The sequence below is a fragment of the Barbus barbus genome, assembly GCF_936440315.1.
Source record: "Barbus barbus genome assembly, chromosome: 31".
Classification (NCBI taxonomy): Eukaryota; Metazoa; Chordata; class Actinopteri; order Cypriniformes; family Cyprinidae; genus Barbus; species Barbus barbus.
In genome coordinates this window covers 620,161-647,500 of record NC_136759.1, presented here as the reverse complement: position 1 = coordinate 647,500, position 27,340 = coordinate 620,161, and the positions used below count along the sequence as shown (strand labels likewise).

The following is a 27,340-nucleotide window of genomic DNA, read 5'->3' as shown; positions in this document are numbered from 1 at the left end:
TTAGGCGATCCGTTCAGAGTGACCGTATGAACAGAGTCTGATGACCGACAGAAAAACATCATCATCATCATATAAGGGGCCTATGAGCGTGTGTGTGTGTGTGTGTGTGTGTGTGTGTGGAATGTTCCACTGACAGATGTTATGTAAGAAACTTTCTGTGGCCATTAATGGAATGTTCTGGGTGGTTTACATCAGCTCTGTGTCACATCCATCACCACAGACAATACTTTATAAAAACAAGTGTGAAATGTGTTTATATGTGCATTCAATCTGCAACAAAACAGAACAAGAAATACATATATACAGTATATAACTTTCTGTAAATACATGTTTTATATAATAATGAGTCAAGAATGAGAGATTATACACAAACAGTATATGGTAACACTTTATTTTAAGGTGTCTTAGTTACATGTTACATGTACTTACTATTATAATAATAATAAATTATGCATAATTACATGCAAATAACCCAAACCCAAAAGTAATTAAGCCAAACCCTAATCTTACATCTAGCTAAATAAAATTACTCAGTACTTAGATGTATAATTACACTGTAACAATGACACCAAACCCAGTATATATATATATATATATACACACACGGTCACATGATACTCACTGTCAATCAAAACCAGCAGTGTGTCGCTGTCCAGCTGATTCAACTGAACTCTGTCAGCACAGCGGTTCTCTGAGAAACACACACACATGGAGAGAGAGATGCATGAGACATTCTTCAGGACTGTCTGAGTGTGTGTGTGTGTGTGTGGATCCATACCGAGTCCAGTATCAGCGAACCACGATGTGTTTGAGTTCAGGTCGATGTAGTCCAGCTGAACCGGGTGTGACGGCCCGGATCCTCTGCTCACCCGGATATAAACCTGAGGATATTCCTGATCAGGAACCACCATCATCTCAAACATACGCAGCGGCGTCGGCAGAGGGAAGTCAAATTGCTGTGAGACAGAACAGATGATGTGAAGGACTGAAAGAAACTCATCAAGGATGCTTTAAATTGATTAAAAGTGCCAGTAAATACATTTAAAATGTTCCAAAAGATATCTATTTCAAATAAATGCTGTTCTTTTGAACTTTCTATTCATCTGTGAATCCTGAAAAATACAATGTATCACAGTTTCCACAAAAATATTGTGCAGCACAACTGTGTTCAACATTGATAATAATCAGAAATGTTTGTTGAGCAGTAAATCAGTATATTATTATGATTTCTGAAGATCATGTGACACTGAAGACTGCAGTAATGATGCTGGAAATACAGCTGCAGATCACAGAAATAAATTACAACTTAACAGATATTCACATAGAAAACCGCTACTTTACATTATAATAATATTTCACTATTTTTACTGTATTTTGGATCAAATAAATGCAGCCTTGATGAGCAGAAGAGACTCTTTCAGAAACATTAAATGGTAATGTACATTAAACAAAAGGTGTTTACACAAACATTTTAATGCACTATTGTTGATTATCATTCACAGACGACAGAAAACAAGATACGCTGATTATTGTGATGCGTTGTGAGACTGAAGTGAAAAAAATATAACAGAAGGACGACGTGCTGACAATTCTGTGAGTGGCGGGTGGGCGAGTGATGTGATGTGAAAGGTCAGGGCTGATTGTGTTGGCTCACCTTGATCAGCATGAACTTGTGCATGGGCTCGTACCACTGCAGCAGAACCACGCTGGACTCCAGCGCACAGCACAGAAACACACAGCCGTTCTGAGCGTTATGAGCTGCACACACACACACACACACACACACACACACACACACACACACACACACACACACACACGCATACACACACACACACACACACACACACACACACACACACACACACACACACACACACACACACACACACACGCATACACACACACACACACACACACACACACACCAGTCAATCCATTAAACAGACGCTCGTGTTTGATTTGAATAGGCCTATAAACACACATCTACACAACTACACATGCTTGATGTATTCACAAACACAAATGCTTACAGTAAAAAAAGTTTGCTTTCAATCTTGCTTTCATGTTTACTTTGTATTTTTCAACATCTTTCTGTCAATTACTTTCAATCTTGTACAGAAATGTACAGGAGCTCATGGAAGAAGAGCTTTGGGTTTTGAATAACTGTGTATATGATATATCCAAAAATATAATATTACGGCAAAGGTGTTTGCAAATGTTTGCTTTTGAGATGTGTTTGTGATATTTTGAATGCAGTGCTTCATTTTGGAAGAGATGTGAGGCATTTAGCATTTTGTATGGAAGCAGAATAATGCCAATAGTTTTTGAAACATAAAGCATGCTGAATTCCACAAATCAAATAAAAAGATGCATTGCAATTAACAGTGCTTGCATTTGAATGCCTTGTATTTCCAGGACTTGCATTTTTAGGTCCTGCAATTTAACATAGTTGTTTATTTAAGCTGTGAATATTTCAATTCAAAATATTTCACACACATTTTCATAATTACAAATTCAATAATTCATATTCACCTTACAGAATTCACTTCCAAAATATTCTGTCTGTTTAAAAACACGATGTATAATATTCGGCAGGCAAATTTCTGTCATTTTATTTCACTTTCCGAATTCGCTGCCACAAATTCAGTGGTTAAAATTCGGCAGAAAATTTGGCGTTGCACATCCGGGACCCGCAGGAATAGCAGTAGAGCACCGATGCATGATCTCCAGCTGATCAGCCGCTCACCAGCAGGTGGCGCAAGCCGCTGTTGATGAAGGCCATTCATTCACAAAAACTGATTTGCAGAAATGGAGCAAGCTCTAAGTTGAATTTTTGATTATTTTTTATTCTTTATGTCGGTTGCTTAGTTTCTGTAACTTTGTATCATGGCTTGTGTGACTGTGCTGTAATACTGGGGTTCCCCGTCACACTCCAGCATTCCCCGATGACGCGTAACGCTCCTCAGTAATAAAACTAATACAGTGATACAAGACCTCAGATCTCAGAACACACTTTACTGATGATTATGCAGACAATATACAGGCAAGCAAATGAGGTCAGAAGAACGAAACGTGCTGCCTTTGCATTGCTTTCCCTTACCACTGATCTATAGAGTCGACAGTCCTACAAATATATCAATACCACGATTAGTTTTAACAGTAAGCAACCACTTTATATCGACATAAAAAAGGAGTTCAAAACCACCTAGGTGTATGTTGCTGCAAATATAAACCGGAGACAGCATTGACGCGTTATCGCACCAAAGGAGCCGTCTGACAATTCCACCGACTGGGTTAAAACGTCCAATGTATTTCAATTAAAATGACTTTTAACATTTAAAGTAACACGCTTTCAAATTGTAAAGCTTGTATTGCTCATAGTGATTTACTACAGACGAGATTGTGCCAATACCGCCCTTTTTATATATGTACAGTACACAATTATTTACATATAAAAAATCCCTGGAAAGATTTTTTTTTTCATGTACCACAGGTTGTAGTGGGTTGACATTTTGCCATATCTCCCTTACTGTATGTGCAATTTACAATTACTTAAAACAAAAAAAATCTGTAAGACGCCAAAAAGGGATTGTTCATGTTCCAAAGGTTGTAGTATAAAATATCGATGTACTTTATGTACATTAAGCGAGGTATTAGCAAAATTTCACCTATAGTAAGTCAGTCGAGTCACTAGGAATGTACTAAAAACTTTGGAGCAAAAAAAAATAAATTTTGTGAATTACAGTAATTTCTTAAGAATAATTCTATACTGCATGTACAGTGAGGAAGATGTTGGCAAAAATTCAACTGTAGTAAGTCAGTCTGGTCACTAGTAACACAACATTTGGAGCAGGAAAATTACATTTTGGTGAAACTGTAAAAAAATGTAATTCTTTTTCTTAAAAATAGGCTATTTGTGTAGAGGGGAAAGTATTGTCTAAGGCCAGATATTTGCAATATTTATTTATTCAGTTTGAGTAAATGATTAATTTACTGTAAATGAACGTGTGGTTTTGCGCGTTCAGTAGCTTGTGTTTATATCCTCATCTGTTTGCATGATCAGTAAGATCTGAGTTTGGTCTTTTAATAGGCTTGTTTGAGATCAGCAAAATCTGCATCAGCGTTGATCACCGCGAGATGCATGCTGGTTAGAAAAGTGTCCGAGTTTTTTATTTTTTATTATTAAACATATAACATTCACAAGGGAAATAGTGAAAGCAATAAAATACATACACAACCAGACTACAAAACAGTAAATACCTAAATAATAGTAATAACAAAAAAGAAATATAAAAAGAAAAACAAATAAATAATAGTTACCATAAACATCTTTTAAAATAAATAAATAAAAAGTGTCCGAGTTACTCCGCCTTGTTCTGATGTCATGCTGACGTGTGTCGGATTGCTCTCCAGCGACTGTGCTGCAAGGTTATTTCGTAAACGAAAACTAAAACTAAGACGAAAACGATTGATGACAAAACTATTTCGTAAACTGAAATAAAATAAAAATGTCCAAAGATTTGAAAAACTAAAACGAAATGAAACTAACAACAGTTATTGAAAAACGAACTGAAATAAAATAATAAACAAAAATAAATAATCGTTTTCGTAATCATTACGTTCTCACCCTTGGCTGAAAAATATATGAGCTGTGTGGCGGTTTAGGGAAATACCTGTAAATGCGCACATCTCTGACGGAGAGACGCTAAGCGGTTTAAAGCAGAGTCCTGCACGGGTCCTGCACCAGCAGTACTTAACAGAACACCGACCCGTTACCCGTTATCCCACAGCAGCACTCATTTATTTCTGTAGCCTACCAGACCAGAACCGCTTGACATAAAGACAGAGTCACGACCCAAACCGGACCCGCATTAATCTACAACATCAGGAAGACAAACTTATTTATTTCCTCATCTAACACAAGCAATCAAACCAACATTAGGCAAGCTGGTGCTTTGAAGAAAAACAGACACGCAACATGTTAATTAACAGAACAAAAGATGAGAACGCACCTTTCTGTAAACAATACAAAACTTGCCCTAGCATCTTGTGACTCCCAAAAAGCGAAATAAAATGACAGAAATTTGCCTGTCGAATATCATACATCGTGTTTTTAAACAGACAGAATATTTTGGAAGTGAATTCTGTAAGGTGAATATGAATTATTGAATTTGTAATTATGAAAATGTGTGTGAAATATTTAGAATTGAAATATTCACAGCTTAAATAAACAACTATGTTAAATTTCAGGACCTAAAAATGCAAGTCCTGGAAATACAAGGCATTCAAATGCAAGCACTGTTAATTGCAATGCATCTTTTGTTTTGATTTGTGGAATTCAGCATGCTTTATGTTTCAAAAACTATTGTCATTGTTCTGCTTCCATAATTTTGTGTGCAATTCTTGGATTTGTGTGTAAAGTTTAGAAAAAAAGAGGCAAAGTTTTGAAAATGTGTGAGCAGCTGAAAAACCTGTATTAAAGGAGGTTTTCTGAAGCGGTCAGAGTTTGTCTGGACTGGTTAAGATAGAAGTGATGAGGAGTTCTCGACTCACCCACTGAACACGTCCTGCATCCTTTTGTGTCTGGAATCTTTGTGCTGATTGCAAACTTCCTGTTATGAGACGACGAGAAGAGCGAGATTAGACTGAGTGAGTGAGTGTGTGTGTGTGTGAGTGTGTGTGTCTGTGTGTGTGTGTGAGAGTGTGAGAGTGTGTGTGTGTGTGGTTGTGTGTTTTTCCTTTGGTTTGCCTTTATTTGGGTCACTAAGTCACAACAAAGTTCCGTTAAGTTTGATGGATGCTCTGCATGTGTTTGTTTGTGTGTGTGTGTGTGGGGGGGGGGGGGGGGGGGACACTTCATTTCCAGAGATATCGTCGACCTGATTGCAAAGACACTATTTAAACTGAACTGAGCTGGATGATGACATCACTGAATTCAATAATGAAATGCCTTAATTTACAATAATTTACATTATTGACACACTATTTTCCTTTTTTGATATTGTGCAGTTGCTTTGACACAATTTGCATTGTTAAAAGCGCTATATAAATAAAGGTGAATTGACTTGACTTGGTTTCTGAGTTTTCTTGCATGTGTGGTCAGACTCAACACACCTCGGTGAACCTGTTTCTGCAGTTCTGTGTGTGTGTGTGTGTGCATGTGTGTTTTTGTGCAAGTGTGTTTGTTTGTTTGTGTGTCTGTGTGTGTGTCTGCGTGTGTGTGTGTGTGTGTGCATGTGTGTTTTTGTGCATGTGTGTCTGTTTGTTTGTGTGTCTGTGTATGTGTGTGTGTCTGCGTGTGTGTGTGTGTGTGTGTGTGTGTGTGTGTGTGTGTGCATGTGTGTGTTTGTGCATGTGTGCTTGTTTGTGTGTCTGTGTATGTGTGTGTGTCTGTGAATGTGTGTGTGTGTGTGTGTGTGTGTGTGTGTGCATGTGTGTGTGCGCATGTGTGTTTGTTTGTGTGTGTATGTGTGTGTGTGTGTGTGTGTGTGTGTGTGTGTGCGTGAGTGAGTGGTTTCTCAGTTTTCTTGCAGGTGTGGTCGGACTCAAATACACCTCGGTGAAGCTGTTGCTGCAGTAAGTGTGTGTGTGTGTGTGTGTGTTACGCTGCTTCATAACTCAAATTCATACAATGTGACAACAGGAGGCAGTTACCGTGGCAACAGTCTGTGTGTCGGCAGGGCGACGATGCGATGTTCTCTGCGCGCCTGTTCGTACAGCTCCTTCAGCGAGTGCGAGTGCAGCTGCGACGACTTCCCTGTTTCACAAAACTTCCATCAGTCCTTCAGCTTCAACACACACACACTTCCCATCATCATCACAGGAGTGTGTTCCTCACCTGAGACGGACATTAGCACGCCGCCGATGGTGTACAGCCACACACACTTGCCCGGGAACAGCTGGGAAAGAGCAGAAGCTGATTAATGGAGAGTGAATGTGATGAGGAACGATCTGGATGTGTGACGCTCTCTCACCAGCTCCATGGTCGTCTCAGAACCGTTGAGGTTTAGTGTGAAGATCCCCTCATTCGCCCCGAAGATCAGGTGCTGATCTAAAGCCAACAGCAGGAGTGTGACTGATTACGTTACGGTTTACACTCAGAAAACACTCCAGCAGAAGATTCAGACTTTACCTTTAGTGGTGGGATGCTCCCATGAGCTTGAGCAGTTCAGCTTCAGAGGACAGCCGTGAAAAACCTTCCTGAAGACAATCTGTCAGAGAGAGAGATTATATAATATAATATAATATAAATAGGTCAAATTACAGAAGTAAAATAAATTGCAAATATAAGATAAATACCGGTGGTTTCTTGACCACTGGACTGACACACTCGACCGGGTCCTGAACAAGAGCCAAAAAACAAGTCAAAGTGAGTCAAACTGATATCTGTATCACACATGAAATCTGACTTCCTGTGGACCTCAGAGCATCAAACCCACACATCTTACATGTGTGAAGATGACAAGATCAAAATAACCCATAACAGATTTCATAGAGTCTTCTTCATTTTAGTGGACGATCAGGAGAAGTGAAGAAGTTCTGTGTTCTGATCTGAGATGAAGCAGAACTAAAGGCACCTGAGGAGCTTGTCTGCGTCTTCTGTCCTTCTTAGGTGGAAGTTCAGGAGGCTGAAGGTCTGCTGGAGGATCAGCGTGGAAGCTGGAGAACGCAGACGGATCTACACACACAAACACATAAACAGACACACACACACACACACACACACACACACACACACACACAGAGACTGTTATGCTGGTGAATTGGGAGAGAACAGTGTGTGTGTGTGTGTGTGTGTGTGTTTGTTTATGTGTTTGTGTGTATGTGTGTGTGATGGTAACCTGAGTTGACGCTGCGCACGGATCGGGGTCGTGGAACAGGTCGAGGTCGTGTGTGTGTTCCGCTGGACGTTCTGAATAAAGGGGCCGAGACGCTGATGCCCAGAGCTTTACTGTGATCGTCCTCAGCTGCCATACTCTCCTCTGAACTACTGCGCTGCTTCGGCTGAACACACACACATACATTTTATATAGAAAACATTATGTATATACAGTCAAACCAAAATTTATTCAGACACCTTCAACATTTCTCACATTATATCACAGTTTATTCCTTGCAGTTTAGAAAATGGTAATAAAATATGAGAAAAATGTGTAAAAAGCTTGCATTAGCAATTAAAGCAAAAACAGTGAAGCAAAACATGGTCCAAATTTGTATCAGTTTTACTGGTAGTCCACTGTATGAAGAATTTTTGGTTATTATATGTTACAGTTTACTTTGCTATCCTCACTTACAGAAATGAACTATACCCCTGGTGTCTCACAGACAAGGCTTAAGCCTAGTCCCAGACTAAAATGTAATTCTGAGCTGTTTCAACTGAAAGAAACTTGCTCTGACTGATCATAAAATGTATCAGTGCCTTTATTTTCTCTCTAGAGGGACACCAGCAATGTTTTTTCTAAGGCACATTTTTTTTTAATTACTTAAATGCACCTAATTGAAATGTAATTACCAAATCCTGGCTTAGTCTAAGACCTGTCTGTGAAACCAGGCCATAGAGTCCTGCAGCCACTAGTAAAAATCATCAGAGATTATATCTAGTGTCTGAATAATGTCTGGTTTGGCTGTATATACACTACCATTCAAAAGTTTGGGATCAGTACAATTTTTAATGTTTTAAAGAAGTTTCTTCTGCTCATCAAGGCTGTATCTATTTGCTCAAAAATACAGAAAAAAACTGTAATTTTGTGAAATATAATTGCAATTTAAAATAATCTATTTTAATATACTTTATAATGTAATTTATTTCTGTGATGCGCAGCTGTATTTTCAGCATAATTTCTCCAGTCTTCAGTGTCACATGATCTTCAGAAATCATTCTACTTGTCAGGGTTGTGTCACTTCGGTCTAGTTTATTCATGGTTTTGTGACGGAGCCCTGACGCTCCCTCCTTGTCTTGTTTCTGGTGAGCGCGTGGCTGCGAGTGTGCTGGAGCTGCGCGCTCTCTGTCTGCGTGCTCTGGTTCATGTTGGGGCGTGGTGTTCGGATCCCGGCACTCCTGTCTTCTGTCACGCGGTTCGGTTTCGACCTATGAGTCTTCTCGTTAGCTGCGTGTTCCTGTCCTGTTTTGCACATGGCTAGTGATTTGTTTTGCTGGCCATGTGCTTGTGTTTTTGTTTTGTTTGAGCACATGGCTGGTCTTGTTTGGTTCTATGTGCCATGTGCTCTCATGTCAATTGTCTTGACCACACCCACCTTGTTTCCTGATTATTGGTTAATTTGCCCCACCTGTTACCTCATTACCCTCCTCATATGCTCCCTTTATAATCTCCTTGTGTTGACAATCCTGTGCCAGTTCGTCGTCGACCTTACCCTTGTGAAGCCCTGTCCTGTCCTGCCTGGCCTTGCCTTGCCAGTGTGTTTTCCCCTACGGGGTAGTTTTTGTTTGTTTATTTTATAATAAAGCCCTATTTTCCTCCAGCAATTGAGTCCTCGCTCTATCCATTCACCCACGCCTGACACTAATATGTTGATTTATGATCAATGTTGAAAACAATAGTGCTGCTTAATATTTTTTGGGACCTGTGATACTTTTTTCAGGATTCTTTGATAAATAGAAAGTTAAAAAGAACAGTGATTATTCAAAATAAATTGTGTTACAATATGCACTACTATTAAAAATTTTGGGATCAGTAAATTTTTTTCTTTCTTTAAAAAAAAAAAAACTTTTCAGTAATATTTCCCTCCGGATGTGTTTTGTTGAAACGGAAGTTTAATCTGTGAACAGACTCACTTTGGGAGGAAGAGGAGGAGGAACGTCATCGCTGTACTGCAGTGTGTTACTGAAGAGAGAAAACACACGCTCCGTCAGATCTTCATAATTCATGAAGACATTCATCTGTGCTGTAGATTATACTGTACCTCGCTGGTCTGTGGGAGAAAATGAGAAGCATGATTAACCACAGATATCATTAACATACGCACCGTCACAGCTCTCTCGTATTCACTCAATGACATCAATCATGTTGTGAGTGAACGGACCTCTGATTCTTTTCTGTTCAGTTCATGAGAGTTGTTTCTTTACTAATCTACACCTGACCTCTGTGTTTATGGCTAAAATCATAAATAGATTGCCTAAAAGGATTCTAATCATTCAGCAAACCAGTGTTGTTAATGTTGACTAAAACTAATTACTTTTGTATTTTTTGTTAAATTAACTTCTCTGAAATGAGAATCTGAAATTAAATATAAATATTAGATAAAAACGACCTTAATTTAATATAAACCTTGAAATGTTGTTTAAAGTAATAGAATTATTAAAACGGAAATAGAAGTGAAAGCTTTCACTTCTATTTCTTATGTGTGTAGTTATGTGTGTGTATATATATATATACACACACACACATATATATATATATAAACCTAATAAAAATGTCAAAAGCACATAAAATGACTCATTAAGCTAAAATTAAAATGTATACATTTCTGTTTTATGTATTATTATTATGTATTTCAACATTTTAGTCTTTTTATTAATTACATTCATCATGAGGATTTAGGTTTATATTTATAAAACAAAAATGGAAATTAAAATATAATTATAAAAATGAATAAAATACATAACAAAATTACTAAAGCTAAGATTAAAAAGAAAACAAAAAATAAATAAAAAATAAAAGTATAGTAATAAGTAGAATAATAGTATATATAAATAATAATAATAATAATGGAGAAAGCCGTGATTTAGATGGTCTTTAGCTGGTGCTGATCATATGGATTCGCTTCATGCAGCAACTCATTAAAAGCTTGAACGCAGTAAATCTGCCAAATGCATAAATGTGTGTTTATGATTTCAGAAGAGGAGAAGAACTTACATTTCCACGTCGTCGTAATCGTCATCCGTGTCCACGCTCTCATCCCTGTAAGAGTTTATTATGAGAAATCATCAGCACATGGGCTGTATATGTCACGGACGAGTGAATAAATGTGATGTCGGCTCTTACCTTCTTCTGGAAATGATGGGAGGACTCGTCCACTGCCCTCCTGATGACTGTAACTACACCATCACATCAACAACAGCACATGTTAGCTCACAACATCTGCTTTGCAATAAAAATAAATGCAAACCTTCTTATTTTTAAACTAAACTTATGAACATTCTGCAAGGGGTGTGTAAACTTATGAACACAACTACACAGCTAATGATAATGACTACAGAAAGAAGAAAATTAGTTATTTAGGGACCCCATGAAGTGGTTTGACAAGTGCTTTTTTCCCTGTGGTCATGCAGTGGTCAACACAACAGGAAGATGTGTTGGGACATATCATCCCTGGTTGTTAAATAGCCAGTTATCTTTTGTTTTAGACAGACTGAGCTCATTTTTATCAGCTTCCTCTCAGAAGTTCAACACACAAACACTAACCGTTCCTTCTGGAGACTCTCGTTTGCCAGCGAATGGTCTCTGTGTGTAAATCTGCTCCACTGAAACACAGAAATCAGCTTTATAATAAAGAAATAATGAGTGCGGATCTGTCATGAACACACTTGAGAGTCTTACAGCTGATGTCTGAGTTCGTTCTCTCGGCCCGGTTGTGTCGGTTGATTGAGTGAATTCTTCTGAGTGAATGTGGGACGATCACCTGAGAGAAAGACACACAGATGGACTGTCTTTATGAGTGAGTCACTGAATCATTCAATCAACTGAGTTGTTCAAAACACTGATTCATTCAAGAATAAACAGGGCACTCTTCATGACTCAATTTATGTGGTTTTTCAAAGTCCTCTAATGATAAAATATGCTTAACAAATGTGAAATTCAGTCTGATATTCAAACACTTTTGTGCTACTGCTCTGCTCTTTAAAGACATTCCGCATTGTCTCAGATGTTCCTTCTACTATATCTTAGCCAAAAATAGACACAAATGATTCTGAGGCTGTCAAATACTGTAGTAAGAGTATAGACCTACAATGAGCGGGTTTGAGTTCAAACTGAGATCTCTGACTTTTAATTGCATACTTCTTCAAATCTGAGCAGATCTCTTCTGAACCTCTAGAGGAGACACTGAGGTCTTTTTCTCAGGAGAAACATCTCAGTCTCCTGATGCAGTCTAACCAACTTTGAGATTTATCTTTCCCATAAGTGTGTGTTTGTGTGTATGTACCTCCAAATCTTCATCATCCATGTGTAAGTCTTTGAGTTTCTCAGGGTGTCTGACTTTGTCCAGCAGTTCGAGGGTTAACTCTTGTCTCAAAGACGGCTGCGTCACAAATAAGTGCTGCAACAAGACATGATACGAGTTCAGCTAAACACACACACACACACGTGCTAGCACAACACACACACACACACACACACGTGCTAGCACAACACACACACACACACACACACACACACACATGTGCTAACACAACACACACACACGTGCTAGCACAACACACACACACAAACACTCTCACACACACACGAGCTAGCACAACACACACACACACACACAAACACTCTCACACACACACGAGCTAGCACAACACACACACACACACACACACACACACGAGCTAGCACAACACACATGGCTGGCAAACGTACCGTCAGCATCTTTTTAGCGCTGGGTCTCTTCTTTGGGTTTCTGACCAGCATGGACTTCACAAAGTTGTAGAACGCGGTGGAACTGAAATACAACGAGGAGCCAGAGATCAGTTTGAGCTCAGATTCTGATGCTTTACTAAAGAATATCTCAGTCTCTCACCATTTGGATTTGTCTTTGAGTTTGGGAGGCTGATAGCCGCTCTTGGACATCAGGAACAGAACTCTGAGAAACCAGAGAACAAACAGTGTTGGTCTTCATCTGAGACGAGTCACAGAGCTTTATACAGCACAGACTGTCTCAAAGCAGCTTACAATAGTTCATCCAGTAATGAAAATGTGCTCACTCTCATTTCATTCAAGATTAGGATGAGTTTGTTTCTTCATCAGATTTGTAGAAATATGTCACTGACAGAGTCTGCTTTGTTTAGAGCTGTTTTGAGTTTTTATGGATTATGGACTCTATGGTATATTAGTTAAAAAATGCTGGATTTGTTTGAGCTTTTGTCTTCTCCAGATGTTAACTGATGGACTGGAGTGGTGTGGATTATTGTGATGTTTTTATCAGCTGTTTGGACTCTCATTCTGACGGCACCCATTCACTGCAGAGCATCCATTGCTGAGACACTGATGCAGAGACACATTTATACAAACCTGATGAAGAAACAAACTCATCCTGATCTCAGATGAACTGAGATTGAACACATTTTCAGATCATTTTCATTATTGTGTGATCCATTCCTTTAAATCAGTTTGATTGTTGTGTACCTGAGAGGATGAACATCGAACAGAGGTGGCTGTAGTTCTGCGAGCTCAATCGCTGTGATTCCCACAGACCAGATATCACACAGCTCATTATATCCACCCTTGATCTCGACCGCGGCCACCTCCGGAGCCATCCTGCGCACAAACACACGCTCAGAACCAGAACCACCTGTCTGATCATCAGGAACTCTATCTGCATTTGGTGACTTACATCGCATTCAAAGTGTGCAATTCTTGGATTTGTGTGTAAAGTTAAAAAAAAAAAGAGCCAAAGTTTTGAAAATGTGTGTAAGCAGCTGAAAAAACTGTAATAATGTTCTCCAAACCTTAGCACAAAATATTATTTATACATCTTTCATGGAACATTTTTCTGAAACATTTTAGTTGGACGTACATCTTGTTTTTCTAAATGTTACTATTTGTTTCAGAACGTTAGAAAACATTTAAACGTAACATTTCCACAATGTTCACAAACCAGGGGAACACGACATTTTGACTGTTCACAGAACATTCAGAAATAACGTTTTCATAACTTTAGTAGAAGCTTCTTGTTAGCTGAAGTGTGCCAGAACTCTGAAACAAGCCTAAAATGAAGCATAAACAGATGACGAGGTTCATCTCACCAATACGGCGTCCCAATGAAGGACATTCGACGGGCAAACGTGGCTGTGATTTGTGCCGAGATGCCAAAGTCGGCTGGAAACAGAGACAGAGACAGAGGAGCGTCAGACACAGACAGATGCAGTGATACAGGTTTAATGGTTTTCAGTCGCTCTACGAACCCAGTTTGACTTCTCCATGATCATTCAGAAGAATATTTGCACCCTGGAAAACACAAACTCAGAGTAACTAATGGAATTACGGCATTATATTACTAAATAAATGCAACTGTAATCTGTTACAGTTACTGTAGGCCTAATTAAATTACAGTTACTTATGAAAATGTTAATGATTACAAAGAGGGTTACATCTGAATATTTTCACACACACACAGATTTGATTGAATTCTTTAATAAATTGTATTGACTACTTTAAAATACGAGACATCAATGTTTCAGGAGTTTAGGACAGAATTGCTTATTTGATATCTGTTTTATTTTCTATTTGGGTTTATGTATATGCTTTATTTTTTAAGATTAACTGTTTTTCCAATGCATTGTTATAGTCCAGTGTTTCTGGTCGTAGCTGTGCAAAGATTTGATTTCAAAAACAATATCATAGCTGGTTTTAAATCAGTATTTAGCCTCAGAATAATCTCAAAGTAAGTTCTGATTTTGTGGCTTTAAAAATAAATTATAATAATCTTCACTCAAGTGATGAAGGATTCTGAAACTCTAACAGTAATCAGTGTTGAGTAATATTGTTAACCCTGCCTGCTTTACATGTTTCAAAATGACTAACAGTCGAAAACATTCGTTAGAAATTTAGAAAAGTAATCAAAATGTAATCATCTGGTGATAGAGGCGACTGAAGTGTGTGACTTTACCTTGATGTCTCTGTGGATCTTCTTCTGTCCGTGAAGATAATCAAGACCCTGACAAACAGAGAGAGAGCATGTGTCTCATGACAGAAGTGTGTTGTGTTATAATTGTGTGTATGTTTAACATGAAGAGTCTGTCACCTGCAGCATCTCTCGACAGATGTAAGCGATCTGCTGCTCAGACAGAGGACCGGTCACTAACACACAGAGACACATCACAATCACAATCAGAAAATACTCAACACAACCATGTTTGCTGATACACTATAGAGAAATACTGTAAACTGACATCATATGTTTATTTATGTGAGATAAATATCAGCCTAGATAGAAAGGCCTCTGAATAAGTATTGAAGGGAGTTTTGGGGAAAACAGTATAATAAAAAAAAAAGAAAGAAAAAAAAATATATAAAAAAAATTTTTAAAATAAAAATGTTGATAAAAATAAAATACATCATTAATTTATAAATAAATAAATATTAATTAATTAATTAATTAGTGCTGGCAAATGATTAATCACAATTAATCACATCCAAAATAAAAGTTTTATTACATAAAGTACATAATATATATGTGTATGTTTATTATGTATAAATAAAATAAATAAAAATAAAAGACAGATAAAATAATTAAAATTAAACAATAGAATGAAGATGGTTTAGAAATGTTAGATTTAAAATAAATAAATTACAATGAAGGGAGTGGATTAAAATATAAATGAATGAATCAATCTCAAAGTTACACCATCTGGATGCAAAAGCATCTTTCTCCATTGACTGCTCTGTATTCTGACAGAATTAAACATTTTTCCAAGCAACATTTAAATAAAGAATATTCCATTATATCATCTGATCACACGCAGTGTTTTTAGAGACCCAAAGGGTTTGAGAGGCTGAAGATGTTTTTATGACACGCCACTGTCATGAACAACAGGAAACCAAGCTAACGAGTAAAAACAGTGGTGTGAGAGACAACAGGCCTGTTTACCGTGGTAAATGTCCTGCAGAGATCCTCCACCGCAGTACTCCATACAGATCCACAGTTTATTCATCCTGCAACACACACTTATCATTACACTCATATTCATATCCATTCATCTGTCATCTGTCATTCTTTTAAGAGTCAAACTTGATCTCAAGCTCTTGTTTTTCCAGATATGAGACTCATCCGAGTTTGATTCTGATTTCAGCGACAGACAAAAATAGCAGCAGTATATTTTCAAGATTACGGGTCAGAAAAGTAATCAAAAGAAATGTGAATTCCATGACGCTACACAAACAAGCATGTTAGAGAAACAGTTTCCCCCCGAATGTTTTCCTAATTAGTCAAACACAGACTCTGAACACTGAGTTTTTGATTTCCCAGCATATATGCTATATATACAATGCACTTACTGTAACAGCATTATTGTTTTGCTGACTTTATTTAATCTTTTAAATCTTGTTGATTTCTTGTGTTGTCGTGTCTCATCTTTACACATTTGCTTGAATGTCACTATTCTTGAGGATTTAAACTTATTCAGTAATCTTTTACATATTATTGCCAATCAAAACTCAGAACCGAGTAATTTTGTCCTGAGATATTTAGCATCTAGTGAACGAACAAATTCAAATGTGTTACAATGTTTAAGACAATGTGATGCCACAGAAGATTTGTGGTTCCACAAAGAACCATTCAGTCAAAGAAGCATCTCTTTCTTAGCTTTTTATAATCTGAAGAACCTTCTTTCGCCACAAAGAAGCTTTTACAGAAAGGTGTTCAGATGTTAAAGGTTCTTTATGGAACCATTTAGACTAAAAGGCTCTTCTGTGGCATCGTGAAGCATCTTTATTTGTAAGAGTGTGTTTCCAGTGTCTGACCTGATGTAGCTGCCGTGATAGGCCACAATGTTTCTGTGTTTGCAGCTCTTCACCATCACGATCTCTTGCTGGATGACAGAGAAATCATCCTCTGAAAGACAGACGGGCTGTGAGAGGCTCATCATGATTAAAACGATCAGAAGACAGGTCAGTCTGTTAAACACTGCTCTTACCAGGCTCCATTTTGATGATTTTAATGGCTGCAAATTCCCCATTCTGTTTATTGCGAGCCTGAAAACACACACACACACACAGTTTATCAACTATGTTTCAATGCTAACTGAATGGACTGATTCATAATTTCACAATTTTGACAAAACATTTCAATGGCAACCAAGTGTTATTTTGATCAGGTTAACCTCAAATATTTATTTGAATTACATTTACATTGCATTTCCATTTAGTCATTTAGCAGACGCTTTTATCCAAAGTGAATTACAAATGAAGACAATAGAAGCAATCAAATCCAACAAAAGAGCAAAGATACACAAGTGCTATAACAAGACTCAGGTAGCTTAACGCAGTTCACAAGATTTCTTATATAATAAAGAAAAGAAAACAAATAGATAAAATAAAGTTAGAATAGAGAGTGCTGGAGTTAAATTAAAACTATAATCGGTTACACTTTATTGTAAGGTGTCCTTGTTACAGTGTAATTATACATTTAAATACTAATGAACTACATGTATATGGTTAGGGTTACTTGCATGTAATTATTCATGATTTATTGTTGTTATAATAGTAAGCACATGTAAATAAAATGTTACCCCATAAACGTATTGTAAACCATAACAATGTACCTAACATAGTTAATGAGCAATTAATATACTCCTTGACAATCAGTTATTAGAGATCAAATACCACAATAAATAGGAGGACCTTTACCACAGTTTGTTCTAATGTTCACCACAGAAGGAAATGATGCGGGTCACATGGCTTTGTGATAAACCATCGTTTAGTTTTGAAGTGTTTGGTTAGTAACTGAATTTTTAGACACATGAGTGAAATGCAGTATTGTATTATTTTAAAGAAAATTTAATTTAAACAATCTTTTTTTCTAAAATATTTTAATTGTAGAAAAGTTTAATATAAATAATCTTGATTTTAACATTTTTATTCATTATTTTTATCAATTTAAAAAGCAGACATCACACAAAAAAACTGTAATTTAAGGGACATGAAGCAAAATGAAAAACTGAGGGCACAAAATAAATGTGTGAGATTATAGTATGCATGATGTAGTGAAGAAAATATTATATTTCTGAAGTACAGTGCTTGAAAAAATATAGAATTATTGTCAATGGATATGAAATCTACCCTAAATTATATATATATATATATATATATCAGTGCTGTCAAATGATTAATCACAATTAAGTTTTTGTTTCCAAAATGTGTACTGTGTATATTTATTATGTATATATAAATACACACACATACAGTATATATTTTGAAAATATTTACATGTATTTACATGTCTATATTTATATTCATATAATTTATATTATTTTCAGGAACAAAAGGCCTGAGAAAGGCTGTAAAATGTCTTCTCTGCAGTACCAAAATAAACTCTACGGTTCTCAACTTCTGCATTTTCACAGCAAACACGAACAGAATAACACACTGTACTCTCATAAACACGCTGGAGGAAAAACACGCTTGATTTGAAGAGTGGAAAGTTGTTCGGAGATTCACTCCTGACGTGATCTGACACACAAACACTCCCACACACACACTCACACACACACACACAAACACAAACACTCCCACACACACACTCACACACACACACACAAACACAAACACTCCCACACACACACTCACACACACACACAAACACTCCCACACACACACGAGCAGTAAACAGGCCTTTTATTCATACAGTATATGATGAGATAGCATATGAATCCATCATTCAGTGAAGCTGCTTCACACGTGATTCATTCCCAGCATCAGAACGAAGCTTCAGACGTCAGTGTGAATAAACTCTTATGTTCTCTGAGGTCTGTTTCTCTCTAAAAACCATCTGTGACCATTTCTGGCTGTGGTCTGAACGTGTCTCTGTGCTGTTTGTTTGTGAGACCCATCTACAGCAGACACAGACAGAGAAGTGCAGGAGAAATGCTGGAGTCTGTTCATCTCAACATGATCAACAGCAGACGCTTCCTCTCAACGCTCGGAGAAAGACTCAAGCGACAGATAACCATCATCAACTCTCACTTCTGCATTCTCCTCAATGACAAACACCTGGCACAAGAACACACATCTATCTATCTATCTATCTATCTATCTATCTATGTCTGTATGTTTGTCTGTCTGTCTGTCTGTCTATCCATCCATCCATCCTTCTGTTGCGGTTCTACTCCACCACGCTCCGAGCGGGATTCGATCCGCGGTCTCTGGCCTCTATCTTGTTGTCAATAAATGTTCTATAAATCTGCCGTGTGTGTGTGTGTGTGTGTATGTTTGTGTGTGTGTGTGTTTGTGTGTGTGTGTTTGTGTGTGTGTGTTTGTGTGTTTGTGTGTGTGTGTGTGTGTGTGTGTGTGTGTGTTTGTGTGTGTGTGTTTGTGTGTTTGTGTGTGTGTGTGTGTGTGTGTGTGATGTTTTGTAATATTTTGTAATATTTCTGTAGTCAAATTTAAAATATAAATCAATAAATTAAATAAATAAATCAGTTTCAGTGATATATTAGCATATCAATAATGTGTTACTTTAAAAAGTAAATAGAACATCTTCATATATTTGAATGTATTTGAATCTATTTACATAATTTACATTTTACATCTATATATGAAAACAAAAGATGTTAAATTATATTATTAATAATTTATTACAAGATAAGCTTGACTTGATAAATAGACAAAGGAACATGAGTTTTAATTTTTAAAATCAAACTGTTATTGCTTTATTCCTTCATTTTGAGGGTGGACTTCCATTTCATAGATTTTGTTTTGTAAATGCTTACATTTATTGGCCTGATCTTGAACTAAATAACTTTTCAGATGTTTTACATCATGATTACACAAATAATTATTTTAAAAACAGCTTGACTTTCTACATTTTATGATGTCCAAAAGCTACAGAATAACAGGATAGAGACTCATCTCTGAAAGAGCTTCTCATCAAGAAAAAGACCGTTAGTTTAAGTGACAGAGAATCTCATTAGCTCAGGATTAAAGTCATTATGAGAATTAAACGTCTTCTGAATGTGTGTTTATGCACTTTAAGAGTGTCTGTGTGTCTCAACAGCTGACCTTTAGAGTGTGTGGGCGGGTCTTCTTCTGCGGGGGCGGAACTCTACCACAGCCCCGCCTCCTGTCCTCTCTCACACACACACACACACACACACTGTTCCCGCATCTCTCTATCATGAGTGTGTCTGTATGTTCAGACTGAGAGATAGCAGATAAGCCTGGAGGTTTCTTGATGTGTAACCAGATGAACCGGTTACCTGCTGTCATGTGAGCACCACTGGTGTCAAACAGGTTCTTTAGGTCAGGAACAGATCAACAGATTTGATCAGCCCTGATGTTAAAGAGTGGTGCTTTTGAAAACATATTCACAGATCCAAATTCTTGAGACAAAAAGTTAAAATATGATTTTCATATTTTATAAATTTACATTTATAGAACATTTATTGACAACAAAATGATGGATGGATGGATGGATGGATGGATGGATGGATAGATAGATAGATAGATAGATAGATAGATAGATAGATAGATAGATAGATAGATAGATAGATAGATAGATAGATAGATAGATAGATAGATAGATAGATAGATAGATAGATAGATGATGGATGAATATGATTTTCATATTTTAGGTATTTTAGAATTTAAAACCCCTCATGCATTCAATTCACACATTTTAGAATGAACTAGGCACAATAAAAAAAAATGATATTCTGAATTAGACATTATTTGATATATTTGAACTTAATGATTTTAGTTAATGACATTCTGAATGAAATTAGACATATTATTTGACATATGTGACCCTGGACCACAAAACCACCAGTCATAAGAGTCAATTTTGTGAAACTGAGAATCTGAATAAATTATCTTTCCATTGATGTATGGTTTGTTATGATAGAACAATATTTGTCTGAGATACAACTATTAGAAAATCTGGAATCTGAGGGAGCAAAAAAATCTAAATATTGAGAAAATCTCCTTTAAAGTTGTTCAAATGAAGTTCTTAGCAATGCATATTACTAATCAAAAATGAAGTTTTGATACATTAACGGTAGGAAATTTACTAAATATCTTCATGGAACATGATCTTAATATCCTAATGATTTTTGTCATAAAAGAGAAATGTATAATTATGATCCATACAATGTATTGTTGTCTGTTGCTACAGATATACCTGTGTTACTGATGGCGCTATGATGCTTTTGGGCTCCACGGACACATATTAAATGTAAATGACTGTTGTTAAAATGCTGTTTAACAGTCGTATGATTGGACATGAAGGTTTATATTCTGACAAAAAAAGGTTGAATTGAATCTAATGCATGTGAACATGCTGCTTTACATGCGATGGAGGGGAATAAGCTGTACTACAGAAGCATCAGAGCAGTAGTTCATATGACTAGTGCACTGTATTTTAAGAAATACTTCTGTCGTCACTCGCTTTCATTCTATTTGTGAAGTGAAGTGACATTCAGCCAAGTGTGGTGACCCATACTCAGAATTCGTGCTCTGCATTTAACCCATCCAACGTGCACACACACACACACACACACACACACACAGCAGTGAACACACACACACACACAGCAGTGAACACACACACACACACAGCAGTGAACACACACACACACACACAGCAGTGAACACACACACACACACACACACACACACACAGCAGTGAACACACACACACACACACACACACACACACAGCAGTGAACACACACACACAGCAGTGAACACACACACACACACACACACAGCAGTGAACACACACACAGCAGTGAACACACACACACACAGCAGTGAACACACACCCACACACACAGCAGTGAACACACACACACACACACACACACACACAGCAGTGAACACACACACACACCGTGAACATACATACACAGCAGTGGGCAGCATTTATGCTGCAGCGCCCGGGGAGCAGTTGGGGGTTCGGTGTCTTGCTCAAGGGCACCTCAGTCGTGGTATTGAGGGTGGAGAGAGCGCTGGACATTCCCTCCCCCCACCTACAATCCCTGCCGGCCCGAGACTCGAACCCACAACCTTTGGATTAGAGTCTGACTCTCTAACCATTAGGCCACGACTTCCCCCAATTTGTCAGTTGGGGGATTCTTTTTAAGTCAAATTTTTCCCCTCCAGAAATGTTTTACCAGGTTCACCTTAGTAGTGTCAAACATCACTGGTTTTTACACGCCTGATGTTTTAAAAAAGCGTGCAAATGATCGTATAATGTCAGCAGACTTCGAATATGGAGCACGAGGCATATGAGCGACTTTAATAAGGTGTTTTTTTTCCTTCTCAGACGTCAACAGCATCCATTCCCATACAGCAACAATACAAATCAAATAGCTGTTAAATATATTTAAAAAAATACTTGTGCTAAAATATGTTTCAAAATATGTTTATATATATATATTTTTTTTTTTCTTGCAATGTGTTTTTTGAGTATTTTTAAAAAGCATTTAAAAATGTATGTCACCTCCATATATTTTCAATCCACAAAACTACATTCACATTTCTCATTTGAAGAAAAACTGTATTTGTTGTCTATAAAAACATGAGCATGTAACACGTTTATAAAAATTTAATTTAAACAAAAAATTCAACATAAATCTAGTTTTGATCTCTCATAGGCTGTTCCATCCAAATTTGCATGTAGAATAGTCTATATACAGTAAGACTGGAAATGTATTTTTCTTGCCCCTACATTTTTTTATATATTTTGGTATATGAAAGTTGAAACTAAATATATTTTCAATTTCAAAAATATATTTAATTTAACTTCACTACTTACAATGTATATTTTGGACAGAAAAAAAATATATATATTTTTGCGTATGGGTTTAGATTCACTTTGCCTGTATGTAAAAGAGCAGCTTGAACATTCTCCTAAACATCTGCTTTTGTGCTCGACAGGAGAAAGTCATTGGGATTGAGTGAGTAAATAATGACAGAAGTGACTTCATCAAATCTTGTATTTTGTATGTAAATGCTCTACACTTAAAAATAAAGATGCTTAGCAGGTTCTTCACAGCAATGCCGTAGAAGAACCATTTTTGGTTCCACAAAGAACCATTCAGTCAAAGAATCATCTCTTTCTTACCTTTTTATAATCTGAAGAACCCTCTTTTGCCACAAAACAGAAAGGTTCTTCAGATGTTAAAGGTTCTTTTAGACAAAAAAAGGCATTGTGAAGCACCTTTATTTTAGGAGTATGCTGTTGATCCATGATTGCTCACGCTGGAGTGTTTTATCAGCTCTACAGGTGAAACATCGACACACACAAAGGTGCTTTTGAGAGGAAAGAGGAAGCAGCAATGCGGCGCATTCACAACCACACACTCCTCTACAGACGCGCCGTGCTTTACAGTAAATCAGCATGAGCCAACAGAGCTCTGGCACCATTCATTCTCTACAGGGTCATTACGGTCAACACACCGCAGCTCTCTAATGACAGGAATCACATCTGCTTCTCCAGAGACCTCACACTCCTGTTCTCAGCCCTGCACACTTCTGAGTCTGGCAGATCTGATGCTGATTAACACTAACCGTTCCATCTCAGTGTGGCCTCCTCGCAGGCCTGAGACATTACACCGGATGTGGTGCTTTGACCCATGAACACACACACACACACACTTCTCTCTCTAAATGGGGACATAGCATAAAATGTCACCGATATTGTTTTATACACAGCTAGTTATAAATATGATAACCTAATCCTTACACACAAACCCTCACAAAAAACCCTTCACTTGATGTTTTTACAAACGAGGATGCCCCCAAAAGGAGGTTTTGGGACAAACGCAAAAGTTTAGCTATAAACACACACACATTTACAGACCTCTCTAAATGGAGAGTCGTGTTTATCTAATTATGAATGCTACAGCATAACCCTCACAGAAAGCTTCTGCATTTTTTGTAGATGCATGAATGCAACAAATGCAATGAATGTAAGATGCACTTAGTTTACAAATTTCTTCCTAAAAAGGTAATAAAATAAGGTAAATGCTCTGCAAAAAATAAAAAAAAATAAAAAAAGATGTTCTTTCTCAGTATTTTTTTGTCTCTTCTTCCAGTTTAAGTATGTAAATGTTCTTAAATCAAGACATTTACTTGAGATGCAAAATGACAATATTTAAGGCTTGTTTTATAAAATGGTGTCAGAAATTAGTTTTTTTTTACCTCATTGGTAAATATTAGTTCTTCTTTTAAGCAAAAACTCACTTCATTATGGGACATTTTTCAGAAAATGAGACTTATCTGAAGGCTTCTCAAGTAAATGTGTCATGATTTAAGAACGTGTATATATTTGTACTTGAAAATAAGACATGAATACTAAGCAACAAAATAAATTTTTTCTGTGTATAATCACATACATTTATATAGCTCTCTAAAAGCTTCAATTGTTTTCATATACTGTTTAACATCCCAAAAAGGAGGTTTGGGGTGTTTTTGGTATTCCAGGTTTAGTTCACTTCAAATTTGTACCACAATATGGTTAAACATTTACACACACACACATCCACATCTCTGAGTTAGTGTGAAAGTAGATACACACATTTTTAGGCAAAGGATGAATACAGCCTTAAAAATGAAAGACAGAGAAAGAGAGTGAGTGAGAGAGAGAGAGAGAGAGAGAGAGAGAGAGAGAGAGAGGAGGGGAAACAAACTGCATATTTATGATTAACAGATTGAATGTTTCTCGTTTGTGGTTCATGTCACACGGAAAGTGAGTGAATAACCAGAAACAACACAAAACTATTTGCTCTAAATACCTACATACCTCACCAGAGGCCTGAAACACACACACACCTCTTATAAACCCCTGCCTTTAAAAGTTGTGAATCAGACTGAGAAACAGAAAGAGGGAAACGGTGAGAAAAGAGAGCAAGGTACCTTATAAACTTCTCCATACGTTCCTCCACCGACCCGCATCAGAATCTCAAAGTCATCCTGAGGGTTTCGTGTGGAGATCTCCAGAACGTCCATCATCACACAAACACATACAGCAGTGCTCAGATCATGTGTGTGTGTGTGTGTGTGTGTGTGTGTTTGTGCGTGTGTGTGTGTGTGTGTGTGTTCACTGCTGCAGGAAAACTGACACACATTCAACTCACACTCTAGAATGCACAACCTCTTCCTCTGTCTCACCTCATTTACATCTCGCTTTATTTCCTGTTTAGGGTGTGTGTGTGTGTGTGAGAGAGAGAGAGAGAGAGAGAAAGAGAGTTTGAGAACATAAAACCCAAGTGTGAAAGTATCTTAGTTTAAAGTATTTGTTGTGTGTGTGAGAATCAAATATTAAAAGACAAAGAAAGAGAGAGATACAGGTGTGTGTGTATGCGTGTACTAGTTTATTCTTCTTAGTTTATTGTAAGGACCAAATGTCCCCACAAGGATAGTAAAATCAGAAATTTTTGACATTGTGGAGAATGGCCTGTGGTCCCCAAAACAATTATTAAAAATAGTAAATTATGTTTATCTGAAAGTGTAAAAATGCAAACAGGTTTTCTGTAAGGGGTAAGTTTAGGGTTAGGGGACAGAAAATATTGTTTGGTCAGTATAAAAACAATAGAAGTCTATGGAAAGTCCCCATAATTCACAGAAACAAACGTGTGTGTGTGTGTGTGTGTGTGTGTTCAGTGCTGCAGTGCATCAGCGTGTGTCGCCTGTGCAGCCTGACTGTACTTCCTGTATAATAATGCAGCAGAACACAGAAACTCCTGACACTCATGATGATGAAGATCTCTGAACTCCTTGAAACTGAACCAAGCTTCAGCTGCTTCACTGGAGCTTCTGGACTCAGCCAGTGTCCATCTCTCTGATATCTGTGGGAATCTTCTAACAGCAACAGATTGATCAGATATTAAAAAAGATGTGGAGCTGAATCTGATTGTGGAAATCAGAAAGAGCAGAATGGAGATGCTGTATCGTGACCAGCAGGAGGCGGTGCAGGATCAGCACACAATCACACATCGTTTGTTCAGCATGGAATAATACATACTCTTTCACTCTTTTAAATAAACTGTAAAAAATTAAACAGTAAATAATACAAAAACGTTTTGCAAGAAAATACTATTTCAGTCTTTCTACATCAACATTTCTTGTTTAATTTAATGTGTTACTTGCTGTTTATTTGTAATAATTTGTCAAATTTACTTTTTATTCATGCTTTGGTCAATTTTTAGATTTGAAGTTTAGCTTGAAATGTTGTTTCAGACTAGTGTATGGAAAAAAATCCCCGAAACACATCTAAGTGTTTGTTTTATTGCACTTTTTCTATTAGCGTCTGTAGATTTAAATTGCAATACATGTTTTAAGAGTTTGTTTCTCCACTTCAGCAGCACTTACAGACACCAGCACTTAGAGGTTTATTCCTCTCTATATTCTAAAGGTTTTTACTGAGGGGTTTGTTCATATATCATTCACAATGATTTATACAACATTTTCATTCATAGAAACATGGCAAAAAAATGTTTTAAAAAATTCTGACTTTTGACAGTATTTTCTGATTTATGGAGTGGAAAAACCTTTAATTCTAATATGTCAACAAAATCAGACAAGAGTTCTGAACCACTGGAATTTATACATCATAAAACACACTATACACTGTCTACTATTTACAGTATGTCACCATATAATGTCTATTTTGATTATGTTGCATGTTCATCTTATAATTAATTAGTGTTTTTTTAATGTATAAACCATTACAACTCGCACAGATATACCAGAAAAAAATTGGTAGACACGAAAGAAGTTTTGATTTGGTTTTAATGACTACAATTTACTATTTAAATATTATACAGTATATTAACAAAATATAAAAAAAAAAAAAACTATTGCCTTCAAATTGTGATGCTCTTAACACTTAAGCTCTAAGTCCTATCTATTTATTTATCAAGGTCTATCTAGTCCTATTAAAAATCTAAACTTTAAATCAAGGTTTTATCAAATCCACATTCCAATTTAGTTTTTATTTAAAAGACAGTTATATGTATTTCTTTGAACTTCAGTTGATTTTAATTCTATTTTGTTAAATTAATGTTGCATGATTGCTGCCTCAATTCAAATTAAACTCAAATTGCATAACAGAATTGTACTTTAAACGTAATTTTAAGTTCAGTTGAGAATCGAGCAGAACCCTGTTGAGATGCAGAATTTCTGCTCCATGTTTAGATCCAGTGGATGTCTCAGTTATTTAAGTCACAGGTTTTTTAGAGTTCACGGAAGCATAAAGCGGGTTACAGTGGACAGATAAAGTCTCAGATTTACTCTGACAGTGATGCGTCTATTATAAACCGTCATGGCTCTGTTTGAGCCGCAGGCTCAGTTGTGTTCTGATTCAACCGCATTGACAAAAAGAACCACATGTACACCTGACATAAATTTACTGGTCAGAATATAAACACATATAAACTGTTCAATTTTTAACT

At 36.9% G+C, this 27,340-nt stretch overlaps 1 protein-coding gene across 1 annotated transcript in view; it reads right to left on the bottom strand.

Moving 5' to 3' along the window:
- LOC306851850 (mitogen-activated protein kinase kinase kinase kinase 5-like) overlaps positions 1-25,045 on the bottom strand; it is a 27,652-nt gene extending 2,607 nt beyond the window's left edge. The window contains exons 1-29 of the mRNA XM_079388317.1: positions 24,804-25,045; positions 16,865-16,922; positions 16,692-16,782; positions 15,820-15,884; positions 14,974-15,029; positions 14,839-14,886; positions 14,135-14,177; positions 13,976-14,048; positions 13,356-13,487; positions 12,751-12,813; positions 12,591-12,672; positions 12,166-12,279; positions 11,562-11,643; positions 11,427-11,485; positions 11,007-11,059; positions 10,878-10,922; positions 9,797-9,845; positions 7,845-8,007; positions 7,581-7,681; positions 7,303-7,344; positions 7,136-7,214; positions 6,978-7,054; positions 6,842-6,902; positions 6,658-6,760; positions 5,557-5,615; positions 1,655-1,758; positions 779-956; positions 623-691; positions 1-37 (exon numbers count right to left, since the gene is read on the bottom strand). The exon at positions 1-37 is cut by the window's left edge and continues 53 nt beyond it. Of these exons, the coding sequence (XP_079244443.1) occupies positions 1-37; positions 623-691; positions 779-956; positions 1,655-1,758; positions 5,557-5,615; positions 6,658-6,760; positions 6,842-6,902; positions 6,978-7,054; positions 7,136-7,214; positions 7,303-7,344; positions 7,581-7,681; positions 7,845-8,007; positions 9,797-9,845; positions 10,878-10,922; positions 11,007-11,059; positions 11,427-11,485; positions 11,562-11,643; positions 12,166-12,279; positions 12,591-12,672; positions 12,751-12,813; positions 13,356-13,487; positions 13,976-14,048; positions 14,135-14,177; positions 14,839-14,886; positions 14,974-15,029; positions 15,820-15,884; positions 16,692-16,782; positions 16,865-16,922; positions 24,804-24,899 (2,282 nt within the window). The 5' untranslated portion in view covers positions 24,900-25,045. The remainder of the gene's footprint in view (positions 38-622; positions 692-778; positions 957-1,654; positions 1,759-5,556; positions 5,616-6,657; positions 6,761-6,841; positions 6,903-6,977; positions 7,055-7,135; positions 7,215-7,302; positions 7,345-7,580; positions 7,682-7,844; positions 8,008-9,796; positions 9,846-10,877; positions 10,923-11,006; positions 11,060-11,426; positions 11,486-11,561; positions 11,644-12,165; positions 12,280-12,590; positions 12,673-12,750; positions 12,814-13,355; positions 13,488-13,975; positions 14,049-14,134; positions 14,178-14,838; positions 14,887-14,973; positions 15,030-15,819; positions 15,885-16,691; positions 16,783-16,864; positions 16,923-24,803) is intronic.
- Between the last annotated feature and the right edge of the window lie 2,295 nt (positions 25,046-27,340).